Genomic DNA, 13,532 nt, shown 5'->3' with positions numbered 1-13,532 from the left:
TACATTTACCCTGCCCAGCAGTGTCTTAAAACGAGTCTCTATTCTTTGTTGATAATGAATTCTGGTATGTATTTAGTCCTGATACAACTGCAGGCAGATTTCCTGGGGTATAAAGTTCCATGGGGTTTCATAAAGGGGCTGGGTTTGGGTCTCTTTTCTATTACGTGTTACTTTGCCTTGATTTTTTACCACTTTAATTTTTCTTCCCAGCATTTACAATCTTTTAAATCCAGATAGTGTTATATTTATGCTCTACCAAACCAGTCACCCATACTTAAGTTCTTATCAGGGAGGGTAAAATATTCTGATACATCGTATCCAGACCATTTATTTAATGTTCCCTCGTAAATGATTTTGATGGAATGAAAGGGGATAACATATTTGCAAGAATATAAATATTACCTTAAGGATATTGGAAGAGGTTTTCAGAAAGACACCTTTATACAAACAGAAGTTTGCTCATTGATGTTAATGTTTGAGGCTTTTTTTAATTTGGCATTGCACTACTTAACCAAAAATTGGAGAAGTTTGAAAGTGATGTTTGTTGTAATGTACTAAATTGAATTCTAACACACTGAATATAACCATTCCTTGAGTTCCTGGTGTAGGCAGTTATTTTGATAAAAGAAGAACATTAAACATCAAGTAAATTAGGACAATAAAAATATTCTGTAAAAGGAGTTCCTGTTGTGGCTCAGTGGGTTAAGAACCCGACATAGTGTTTGTGAGGATGCAGGTTCTATCCTTGGCATCACTTAGTGGGTTAAGGATCAGGCATGGCCACAAGCTGCAACACAGGTCGCAGATGCAGCTTGGATCCTGTGTTGCTATGGTGTAGGGCTGCAGCTGCAATTCAACTCTTAGCCTGGGAACCTCCATATGCTGCAGGTACAGATGTAAAAAGAAAAAAATACATTCTGAAAAAAATGCTGTGTCCTTGCAAAGTGACTGTTAGATCATGTTCTCAACACACCTTTTCCCAACAGGAGGTAATGTCAGTGGAGGATGAATCCACATCCTGTTACTGCCTTTTGGACCCCTTTGCATGCCATGTGCTCCTAGACAGCTTTGGGACGTATGCCCTCACTGGAGAACCAATCACAGACTGTGCCGTGAAGCAACTCAAGGTGGCAGTTTTCGGCTGCATGTCCTGTAACTCTCTGGATTACAACTTGAGGGTCTACTGTGTGGACAATACGCCTTGTGCATTTCAGGTCAGCCCTGTCTCTGTAATTCTGCTTTTAAGGGTCACAAAATCATAGCATTTCCTGAAGATCGACATCAATAGATCCGACTGTGGAGGGTCTGGAAAATGAACCCACACCCCTGGTTCGATGGGTATGCCTAACTTGAAACAAGAGCTGGGTTGCTGTGTGCCCAGCAGTGCTCAGGGTTCAAGGTACTTGGCACTTAAGGAGAGAGAAGGGTTAGATGAACTCACAAGAGAACGTTGTGTGCTAAGCTATGAGACAGACTAGAAGTGTAGTTGGAATTCAAGAAACAGAGACCCAACTGCAATAGAGGAATTGGAGAAGAGTTTAATAGGGAACTTTCTTGGATGGATGAGATTTAAGAGGAAAAGAGGACAGAGTGAACCACAGGAATAAGAGTTACACTGGATGTGCGCAGGGAAGTAAGAAAAGTGCTGCGAATCACCTGAAGGCTGTAGTTTGGGAATAAATCCTACCTATCAGGATGCAGTCACCTGATATCCCAGACACCCAGTCTAGTCACTATGAGGGCTGCTAGGGCAGTGATGATTCAAGGCTCTTTTCCATTTTGGGTCCTTTTAATCATCTGCAATTCCTTTTAAATTAGCTACCCACAAAGAGTGCAAGTATATTAATAGCAGTAAAGATAATGCAGAAGTGCCTGTGTAAGCTTGGCTCATGTATAAATAGCGTAGCTCTCCTGACACGCCTCATCCCAGATCCCTGCTCCTCCAGTTCTGGATCATTAAGTCCATTATGCAGAACGTTTCCTCAGCAACTAGCTTTTGAGATACTGAGCTGGAAAACTCATGTTTACCAATAGAAAACAATGACCTGAATCCTGAACATAAGCCAGTCAAGGTGACACAGTGCCAACGTATGCTCCCCAACCATCCCTGACTCTCTTTTATGTAGCACAGGTCATTACCAAGGGCACTCTTCTTATCTGGCTGTCCACACAAGGGCCCTTTTTCATATAAAGAATTTCCATGTAAGCAGTTATTACACTTCATTCTATGATTGTCATTTTAAATTCTTTCGCCTGCTTTTGAGACCCCCTGCTGCCAATAAGAGGATTTCTCTAAGACAAAATACCTAACAGACATTCAGCAATCAGAAAAAACAATTACTAATGTTACTATCCTAAACAGTTGTAAGATGTACCACAACCCAAGTTGGATAACTCGAGTTGTAACTCAGTAACTCATCCAGACCTTAAAACCTGAGTAAAATCCGTGGAGGATTTCCAATCTCCAGGCTCCTGTGGGTCAACCCCCTGCTAACTAGCGTGACTGGGAGATCTGTTTGTCGCATCTACCTTGGAAGTCGGCCCTCACAACCAGTTTGGAATTTTCTTTGAATAACAGTCTCGCCGCTGATGTATATACCAGTGAGTTCAACATTGCCCAAGGAGTTTACTGAAGTGACTGGCAGATAATGTATTTTCATTCCTGTTGATTGCCACCGGATTCCCCAACAGCTCAACTCTTCCCAGATGAATTGCAGTGAGAATCATGAAAATGAGGCTCAAGCCACAGCTTTTCAAACCACGGCCCATTCCTGTGGGTTAATATTACCTCTCTTAGTCAGTGCTAGAGAAAATAGTATTCTCCTTTTAACTGAATACAAATAGCTTTATTTCATCATAAGGAGATAGTTCTTCAAACTCTTTAATTTTGCTGTAGAGAAATGTTTTCCGGTAGAGACACCTTTGGCCCCATTTGTCAGAATCTATTTACCTCCAGTGATTCTTTCCTTCACCTATTATGTCACCTTAAAGCTAATTTTAAAGTTGACTTGGGTTGTACTTGTTATTGACAGGATGTATGTGACAGCTGTCGTGAGCAGCAAAGGCCAGGCATCCCCCCTGGGGTTCCAAGGATCATCAGCCTTGGTTGAATAACTTGTCTGGCCCACAGAAAGATTAAAACATAACATGTAGCTTTTCTGAACACAAGCATTTACTCCCAGCCTTAGTCTCTTGAGTTTTAAGAAAGGATATGCAGAGGCAAGTGAGAAAATCCAGTTGCTTTCTGGATTTTTATATTGCTCAGTGAATATGCTCAGGACCCTCTACCCAGATTTATTTAAACCACCTCTGTATCCCAAATATCTATGTTATATTTTTCCTGGTTTCTTGGTAGTATTTAGTTAAAGGGAAATATGATATACAGTTACAAACCCATCATAAGAAAGCCATGAGTGCCCATTGTGGCTCAGAGGGTTAAGAACCTGACTACTATCCATGAGGATGTGGGTTCAATCCCTGGCCTTGCTCACTGAGTTAAGGATCTTCTGTTGCCAGATATGGTGTAGGTCACAGATATGCCTCAGATCTGGTGTTGTTGTGGCTGTGACATAGGCCTGCAGCTTCAGCTCTGATTTGACCCCTAGCCCAGGAATGTCCATATGCTGCAGATGCAGCTAAAAAAAAGAAGAAAAATAAAAGCAAGCCAGAGCAACAGGACACTTTGGGAACCTCTAAAAGACTTCACACATGAATTTCAGCTACCCCCAACTTGGGTGGTGTGAGCTGAACATCTTGTAGGTAGTGGTGATTCACCATCTGTAACTCAAATAGAACCCTCCCTTCTTAATCAAAAGGCATATGTAGTTTATTCTGCAGAAACTGCCTACCTTGGAATTTGCCTCCATGATCACTGTAATGAAAATGTCACGATTTGGAAGCAGAGACAAGCGTAGCTGTGACAGTTGCTGGATTTTCTGTAGTGCATCTTTCCTAACTCAAAGAAATAATAAATATGAGCCCAACTAGAATTGGGCTTGTAGCCAAGATGGAAACCCGGTTCAAGGGCATGGTTGCATTTTCATGCCACTTCTGTCTCCCTGGGAAACGATGCCCCTCCAACTATTTAAAAGCTCACCCTCTCCCTGGAAATCCTTGGAAGGAGGACAGCTTCTCAACCCAACTCTCCTGTCCTCTTAGAACGAGGTGGGGGTGAGAGAATAACCCCACCAAAACTTATTCCTTTAGAGGATTTTAGTAAATCAGACCAACATTCTACATCTTCAGTCATGCTTCCTTCTCTGCCTCCTGCAAGGCTGCTATGCTCACTTCCAACTTGCTCTGCGGAGGTTTCCTCTGAATCCTAGTAGGAATTTATTTGACAGACAAAATCAAAATACCTCCTACACCTTGGTAAGACATAATTAATTTGGTTTCAGATGTTTGAAGATCTGGTCTGATAAATATATCTAAAACAATTGCTATGGAAAATTAAATCAGCTCAGATAGGTTAAAAAAAAAAAAGTTCAAATGCCATCTGCCTGAGGGTGAGAGAGGGCCAGTGACTTTTGTCCTCCCTGCTCCTGTGTTTCTGTAGTAATTAGACCTGTGATTTTATGTTTGTGTGTTTGACATCACTGATTTTGATGAATTCAAAGGTTGAGGAATGGTGATATATTTTCAAAGCTGTAACATTTTAAGACCTGTTTTTTTTTTTTTTTATCCTGTTTTATTACACTCTCTCTCTAACACACACACACACACAGAGTTCAGACAAATCTTGACATAAGAAAAGCAAGGAATTAAGTACTTGCCCTATCTTAGGGAAAAAAAAAAAAAAGCACAAATAATTTTTTCTTCTGTTGCTCCCAGCACTCCTATTCAGTACTTCTTGGTCCTCATTACTTACTTGGCATTAATGTGGATTTAGAATCTAATTTCGAAGGATTTCCTCCAGATATAGTTCTTATGTTTATCAATAATGCAACCTTGGAAAATATTGTTCATATAAAGCATTTAAAGGAAAACACCACAGCAACATAATTTCGAGGGGTGGGGGGGTATGTGTAGTGTGAGTGTTTAAGTTCAAACAGTTTTGTCTCATAAATATGTAAATGCAGGCTGCCTGTTTTAGTATCCCTGAAGCACACCTGAATATTGCAGCCTGTCTCATTAAATCAACATAAATGGCTCAGTGAGGCACAAAGCACAAGTTTCTCCTGGCCACAACTCCTAGAACCCAATGACTAGCAACCCCCAATGTGAAAGATGAAACAGAGAGAGAGAAAAAAAACACCAACCCCAGCCTGTAGGTACATTTTATATCCAAGAAACTGGCCAGATCCTACTTTATAGTTTAATTAACACAAATACTAATTGAACAGTAGACCCAGAGATTTAACAAAAGGCCCTTGTCATATAGGAGGCAGATAGGAAAAAAAATCAAAAGCATATTAGACCTCACTCTTAGAGTGATGCATATGTGGGAGTGATTCACAACTAGCTCAGCAGAGTTGTATCACTAATTCCTACACCTGGCTGGGCATCAGGTTCATTGAGAAGTATTAAAAATACAGATGTCCAGGGGTTCCTACTGTGGTGCAATGGAATCAGTGGTGACTCTGCAAGTACCAAGATGCAGGTTCAATTCCCCGCCTGGTGCCGTGGAAGGATCTGGAATTCTCCAAGCTGCACCATAGATCGCACTGCAGCATGGATCTGAACTTTGGCTCGAAAACTCTATATGGTGCGAGGCAGCCAAAAAAGGAAAAAAAAAAAAAAAAAACAGATATCCAGTCCAACCCTTGAATAGAATACAACAAGTGAAGGGGCATAACTGGGAATTCTGTGTTAAATACAATTTATCCTATTTGGAGAGTGTTCTAAAGCTTGTATTCAAGAGTTGATTTCTCTAACTCTGAAGCCAATTGTTCCTTTACAAGTATATAAATATAATGATTAGTTCATTATTGGGCTTCTGCGCTTTAATAATTCATTGTTTTGTTACACAATAGCTCTAATTGCTTAATATTTTGTACAAGATTACAAGACACCATTAATTGTACGTGGTTGGTTCGATATGTGGAGATTAGTAAACAGCTAAAAACAGCAAAAATAAACCACGGCTATATTTAAATTGGGATCCCAAAAGCATAGATCTTTAAGAGGTAGCATTTTCCTTGGTGTAATTGTAAGTGGGGATCCATTTTAAAAATTCCTGATATCCAGAGTTTCCGTCATGGTGCAGCGCAAACGAATCTGACTAGGAACCATGAGGTTGCAGGTTCCATCCCTGGCCTCACTCAGTGGGTTAAGGGTCTGGCGTTGCCCCGAGCTGTGGTGTAGGTCACAGATGAGGCTGAGATCCAGCGTTGCTCTGGCTGTGGTGTAGGCCGGCAGCTGTAGCTCCGATTAGATCCCTAGCCTGGGAACCTCCATATGCTACAGGTGTGACCCTAAAAAGCAAAAAAAAAAAAAAAAAAAATCCTGATATCCTTCATTCTGCATCTCAGGGACAGCTTAGATAGTATATATAATTTAGGGCAAATATAATCTGACTTATGTCATCTTTACATATATCTCACACCAATGAAAAATTACCTATGAGACAGTGTTAACAGCAGTCCGATCACGTGACAAAAAAAAAATCAAGCATAGTATAGAGAAAGGCAGGGAAATCTAATAGAAAAATACCAGACCAAGTATTATAAATAGCAGCTCCATCACTAAACATGTGGCTTCAAGCAAATAACTTTGGGGGGGGGGGGAACAGGGACCTCCATGTTTTCCTCTGCAAATAATCAAGTTTAAATCACTAAATAATACCTGAAGTTCTCTCCTAGTGTGATGCTGCTATATAATTTCTAAATATTAAACAGCCTAGCTCTGCACCAAGTAACGCATGGCCTTGAACAAGTCACTTCATCCCCTGACCTCACTTTACTTCTTTCGTTTAGACAAATCAGATTAAAGAGCAGGGGTAAATGTCAGAGCCTAGTCCAATGTACTGCAACAAGTCAACACTGTTGTTATTCTATGCCTTTAATGTGGTATTAATAAGCAAATTTATTTGTTTCTGTTCCTAACCTGGCACTAGAATGCCAAAAAGAGGCCATTACCATGCTAATGATTGTGCATTGCTGTGAATAAACCCAGGTAAAGAACTGAAGCCTAAAGGTTAACCTTTACTTAAGTGACTTGCCCACAACCACAGAGAAATGTGATCAAAAGCCTGCACTTCCACTTTTTATTTACCAGATCATGCTCTCAGGTATATATAGCCCCCAGAAGATTCTCATACACCTCAAAACCTGAGTGATATTACTCTAAAACAAAAGCCCTTAGCATGGTAGCGAGAATTCATGATTTGTCCCCTATCCTAGCATTTCCATCATCTGCACCCACACACTTTCCTCTATTCTGGCTCTATCTGGCCTCTTGCTTTTGTGCAGAGCCTGGTCAGTGTCCAGAAGGCATGTTCCCTCCCTTTCCTGTGGGCAGCCCCTATCTTTACACCAAGGGTCAGTTGTTGTTTTTGTTTGTTTGTTTGTTTGATTTTTTTAAAAATGATTTTTATTCTTTCCATCATAGCTGGTTTACAGTGTTCTGTCAATTTTCTACTGTATAGCAAGGTGACCCAGTCACACATACACATAAACATTCCTTTTTCTCACATTATCATGCTCCATCATAAGTGATTAGATATAGTTCCCAGTGCTATACAGCAGGATCTCATTGCTTATCAAGGGTCAGTTTAAATATCACTTCCTCTGTTTCCCAGTCCATTTCCTGGCCTCACTGCCCATCTGAGTTATCCACCCTCTGTCTTGCCTTAATATATATATGTAATACTTAGGAATATATGTAATACTTAGATACCGGGAATATATGTAATACTTAGATACCACATTATATGCATGCTGTTCTGACCCTCTCTCTAGACTGTGAACTCCTTGGTGTTTCATTTCTGTACACCCAGTACCCAGTTCAACTATCGCTCATCTAGACACTTGTTAAATCACAAAAGAGGGAACAGAGACCAGCATCTGTAAAAACCTAAAGTCAGCATCGGACATTAATCCCCTTTTCTCCCACTCTGCCTCTTTCCCTCCACTGTTTGCAGCTTCATCAGACACTGGCCGCCATGTTGTTTTGCCCAAGGCTTAGATCCACATCGTGATGCATTACTGAGCACTGCACCGTCCCATACAATAATTGCTAACCACATGTGCCTATTTACATTTAAATTAACTAAAATGAAAAACTTAGTTCGTCACTGTAGCCACTGGGGATGGTGGATACCATACAGATATGGACCATTTTCCTCACTGCAGAGAGCTCATTGTTGACCTAGGATCCCAAAACACACCCTTCCCACACCAGAAGAGCAGGAGAAAATGACAATGGAATGGACTCATTTAGTCCTGAGAAAAGGCATTAGCAACCTCTTAACAGGTTACATGCACATGATGGGTAAAAGCTGGAAAGCTGCTTCTTAGATTTTTATTAATATTAATCTTTACATAGACAAGTAATGGAAAAGAAATTCTAAAGTTGCTTTCCATCACTGATAATTGAAGTTTAAGTTTTATTGTATTTATAAACCTATTTGCCTGACTTCTTACCTTTTTTTAGACTCTGGGATGATTATAGAACATAATTAAAGGATTTCAGTTTTCTTATTTATCCTGGCTCTGCAAGGAAATTATAAGTCAATTAATGGTGATTTTTTAAAAACCGGATTTAGGGAAATCTCTTATCTCCAATGACACTGAAAGCCTCACCTCTCACATAGTTTAATATTTTACAGATTTCATATCTGTTCTATTATTTCACTTGTCCTATCAATGTGATTCTTAACATATTTTAGAATACACAATCTATTGTGGTTTAGATTCCGCAATCTATTCTGCATTCCAATTTAGTTTACTTAATAGAACGTGTGAATTGTGTGTACATGAGATATAAAGATTTCTCAGTGAAAGATAAAGGAATATTTATCTCAGAAGTTTGATTTCTTTTTTTCTGAGCTGAAACTGACTTGACAATTTATTTTTTTCTTGGCTTTTTGGGATAACTTCCATGAACATTACTACAAATAAACATGAGAATGTGCCCTCTGTATTTTGAGCTAAAGGATAAACATTGGACAACACCTGTGTCAGTGACAAAGGAACTGGGATGTGGGGAGAGGGCTGGAATGTATCTCCCTTTCTTGTGAAATATGATGAGGTGTCCCATCAAGTATAAATATATCACCAGGAGTTCCCATTGTGGTATACCAGAAGTGAATCCAACTAGTATCCATGAGGATGCGGGTTTGATCCCTGGCCTTGCTCAGTCGGTCAGGGATCTGGTGTTGCCGAGAGCTATAGTGTAGGTCACAGATGCACGCTGCTGTGGCTGTGGCATAGGCCAGCAGCTGCAGCTCCAATTCAGCCCCTAACCTGGGAACTTCCATATGCTGCAGGTGTGGCCCTAAAAAGCAAAAAAAAAAAAGTATAAGTACATCCCTTGATTATGGCAATTCACCCAGTTGTGGACACTCAATGGTATTACAATTTGCTTGGGGCCAAGGAAGTCTTCTAAAGACAGGCAGAGTGTGTGTAAAAGCCACAGCTATACAGTAATGAAGAGCAATTGTTTCTTGGTGACCAGATCCCTACTACTCAGCAGCCTGTAGCACTTAGTTCTGACCCTGCAAGGAGAGCTGGGTGTAAATGTAGAGTGTGACCATCATGCTGTTTGTCTACTTCGGGGAGACACATGGGAGTGAGTATACATATCTGCAGAAGAAAAATGCAGATTTTGCTTAAAGTGGATGCTTTATTGTTGTGCCTCCTTTCTTTTTCTTGTCCCATAGGAAGTGGTTTCAGATGAAAGGCATCAAGGTGGACAGCTACTGGAAGAACCAAAGTTGCTGCATTTCAAAGGGAACACCTTTAGTCTTCAGATTTCTGTCCTTGACATTCCCCCATTCCTCTGGAGAATTAAACCTTTCACTGCATGCCAGGTACTGGCCAAATGGGTTTCTGACAGAAGTAGCTTGGCTTTAACCAAGCAAGAGTATCACAAACCCCAGTGAGGGTCCTTTTGACTTTCCTCCTCCTTTAACACTATGGGTTTAATTTCAAAACTGTCACAGAAAGGTCACAGTTTGGGGAGTTCCTGCCGTGGCTCAGCAGTAACAAGCCAGACTAGTATCCATGAGGATGCGGGTTCGATCCCTGCCCTTGTTCAGTGGGTTAAGGATCCAGCATTGCCATGAGCTGTGGTGTAGACTGCAGACACAGCTCAGATCTGGCATTGCTGTGGTTGTAGGCCAGCAGCTGCAGCTCTGATTGGGAACTTCCATATGCCATAAGTATGGCTATAGCAAAACCAAAAAAAAAAAAAAAAAAAATAGAAGAAGAAAAAAGGTAGCAGTTTGGACTAACCCAGAGAAATGAAACCTACTGTCATAAATCCACAGGTTTCTAATGTGGGTAGGGGGTACTTTTGTGTTAGGAAATATGGCATTTCTCCTCCTATTTAAATCATCACTTGGGATGGGTCAAAGATGGTCATTTAACAGCTTAGGGCAAGATTTGTTTGGGGTTTGTTTTGATTTGGATCAGTGCATTATGAGACACTGTTTTAATCCTGGTCAGCAATGTCAGGGAGAAGCTTTTTAAGGGTGATAGTTCTGAGTTGTAGAGAGCTCCAGCCGGGGAACAAGAGAATTTTGTCCTCAGTATGTGAAGTGCTTTCTGCCAAATGAATTGAGCAAGATGGGACTAAGAAATCACAAACTGAGAAAAACATGTCAATACCTTTTAGAATCCTCATATAAAATATAAAAAATATTTATCTGTGATTGTTCACATACCTCATTACTAGAAATTTTTTCTTTTTTAATTGCAGGATTACTTAAGAGTCTCTTTGGATCATTTTTAGGGATTTTTAATAGTTTGCTTACCATAAAAAGATGTGGACTTGTGACACTGTCACTAAATTCTGTGAAAGTTTCCAGTGATAAGTATTGTCATCCGAAGCGACCAACTGGTCTACCATCATTTCTTAAGTAGCTTCATTTTTGCTTCAAGTGGCAGGACATTTCCCAACTCTGGGTAAGCTTTTGGTAATCTCATTGATCCGGAGTCACAGGAGGCTTTCACACTTCTCTGTTCTGCATCAACATAACCTGCAGAGCCCTGTGGGTTTTTTAACCTTTACATCTTTACAGCATTCATTTAAAACACACACACACACACACACAGAACTATGCACAAGATATACTGATTTGTCAGAATGGAAATAAGCCAAATCTCAAAGAGAAAAACCTTGACCATGCTGTGAGAATTAGAAAAAAAGTTGTACCACCAACTCTTTCTACTTTTAAAGTTCAGAATTTTCAAATCAGATAAGGTCATATTTTTCTGTTTACCTTTCAGACTTCTCATTACCTTGGGAATTGCCCCCTCAATATATAGTTTTCACGCATTCAAAGCAAGAAGAATCTCTTTAAGGGCCCTGAACAATTTTTTTCTTGCATATTTAGCATATTTCCTTATGGAGAAAGGTTTTCTATGAATAAATGTATTATTTATGATGTTTCTAGACCTAGATGTCTGTGTTTCCCAGAAAGCAGTATTCAAAGTTTCTAGTCCAAATTGAATATCAGGGTATTGTTAAAACAAATCCTGATAGTCATGCAGATTCCTCTGTATTAAATAAACTGTATAGATTTTAATAAGGGCATCACTTTACTGAATCTGATACAGGTGACTCAGTTCAAAGTAACTCTGAAGTTTAAAGCTTGGGGATTTGAAAAAAAAAAAAAAATCATATGAAAGAACCATAACCTCTCAGAAGCACTTAAACAGTTCCAACACCAGGGACTCCAGAGAGCCCTGGGTAGAAAAGTGTTGGTAGGGGCCAATGTCTGTCCCAGGGGATGCCACAGGGCCAGCCAAAGCCAAAGGGCATTGGCTGGCAAGGAAACCAAACAAGCTTTACTTCCGGGATGGGTTGGATTGCATGGAGATTGTGAACACATATAAATATTTGCCTTCTGTAATTGAGCATAAATTTCAAAGAGTCTTGGAAGGCTGAGAAACAATTTAATTTTCTCTGCACCGGGAGACTTGCCGCTGAGTTTTCATTTCCACTTCATTTTTCTTTCCCACAAATGGGTTTCTGCCCTATTCTTCCTTTCTATTCACCACCCTCAACACCCATTTCTTTGCTCCTGTGATCACTAAAATCCCCCAGGTTACATGACTACCTATTGTGCTTGTTTTAATGGCCATGATGTGTTTGCTCCAGGCTTCAGATGCAAACACTTTGGGGAGGGTTTGTGTTCAGCCTGCTTGAATCTCAGGGAAAACATCATCTGCACTGACAAACTCATGGATAATAGAGAATGGCTTTTTATTAGGGCTTAGTGGATAGGAACTCACATAGTGCTATTGTGGAGACAGAAAAATCTCACAACTCCTGACATCACTTTTAAGTCTCTCCTTCAACTGGTAAATGTCCCTCTCATCTTCCAGCTCAGTGGGTAGAAGACCTCCAGTATTGTCTTTCCTACTCCTCTCTCCATCTCTCTACATTTGAGTTGGGGAATCAACATATTCCAATTGGTACCCAAAGCTTTCTCTAAGAAACTTTCCTTTTTTCCTGCTGGGACTGGGAATTTTTCCCAGGAAGGCATCCGGTGCATAAAATAGTTGCCCTATCAGATATCAACCAACCAAGAAATGTTTTTCGAATGATGTAAGTCCTCCTCCTCCCCTCTTCCCTCCCCCCTCCGACCAATTCAATAATGTAAGTTGGGTCCAGAGCCATGTGATGAGAATCTACAAATAGGAGACCCAACTAGATTTTAAATCTTGGTTTAGATTCTGGAGGATTACAATTCATGAAATTCTAGGCCACCACCCTATTGCTTATGAAACCAGGTATGATGGATAAAAGGAAAGAGAAGGGCAGAACAAGGTAGGTGAGTTCATAGATCTGATTACCATAGCACCCATCAACCTTGATTTCAAAGAGAAAACAAGGCCCCAACACTACTTCTTCTAAAATAAACAATTATTCCCCCTCTTCTTAAGACCCCACACAATTAGGGATCTGCTACTGTCCCCTCAGAAGACATAGCAAGCCTCCTCTAGATGGAAATAACTCTGCTCTCAATAGATACCTGGGACCTGAGAGCTACTTAATCACAGTTTACTTTAGTCCTTGCTGATCGTGGAGTGGAGAAGCTGTAATAAGCAGTATACAATAAAATATTAATTTATTTTTTAAATCCTGAAAAACACAAAGTCAGGCTGTCACCTCCCTAGGATAAAAGCAGCTGTCTTTACAGCATGCTCTGTATCTCAGAGAACCCAGTATCTGTCTCCGGCTAGCATATGATTTACATTCTCTCCATCTGCTGGGAAATGAATTATAATGGGACTCAAAATGAAAATATTTCCGGCATTTTTTAAATACCCATAACTTTGCCATCTTCTCTGTCCTCCCGTACTATTTTCCACAGAATTCCTGCCAGCTCAGTGAGCATCTTGGTGTTTTCTTTTGTTTTTAAA

At 40.2% G+C, this 13,532-nt stretch overlaps 1 protein-coding gene across 16 annotated transcripts in view; it reads left to right on the top strand.

Annotated features, from left to right (window-relative positions):
* The window catches only part of UNC5D (unc-5 netrin receptor D), a 613,063-nt gene that overhangs the window by 566,257 nt on the left and 33,274 nt on the right, over nt 1-13,532 (top strand). For all 16 annotated transcript variants that reach the window (XM_021076125.2, XM_021076135.2, XM_021076133.2 and 13 more), the window contains 2 exons: nt 987-1,214; nt 9,821-9,970. In XM_021076125.2, coding sequence (XP_020931784.1) covers nt 987-1,214; nt 9,821-9,970 — 378 coding nt within the window. The remainder of the gene's footprint in view (nt 1-986; nt 1,215-9,820; nt 9,971-13,532) is intronic.

The sequence above is a fragment of the Sus scrofa genome, chromosome 15 (genome assembly GCF_054392235.1).
Source record: "Sus scrofa isolate SSC_HxYL_T2T_F1_AM1 chromosome 15, Sscrofa_HxYL_maternal_Yorkshire_Landrace_v2.0, whole genome shotgun sequence".
In the NCBI taxonomy this organism is placed as follows: Eukaryota; Metazoa; Chordata; class Mammalia; order Artiodactyla; family Suidae; genus Sus; species Sus scrofa.
This window is presented reverse-complemented; position numbering and strand designations above follow the sequence as displayed.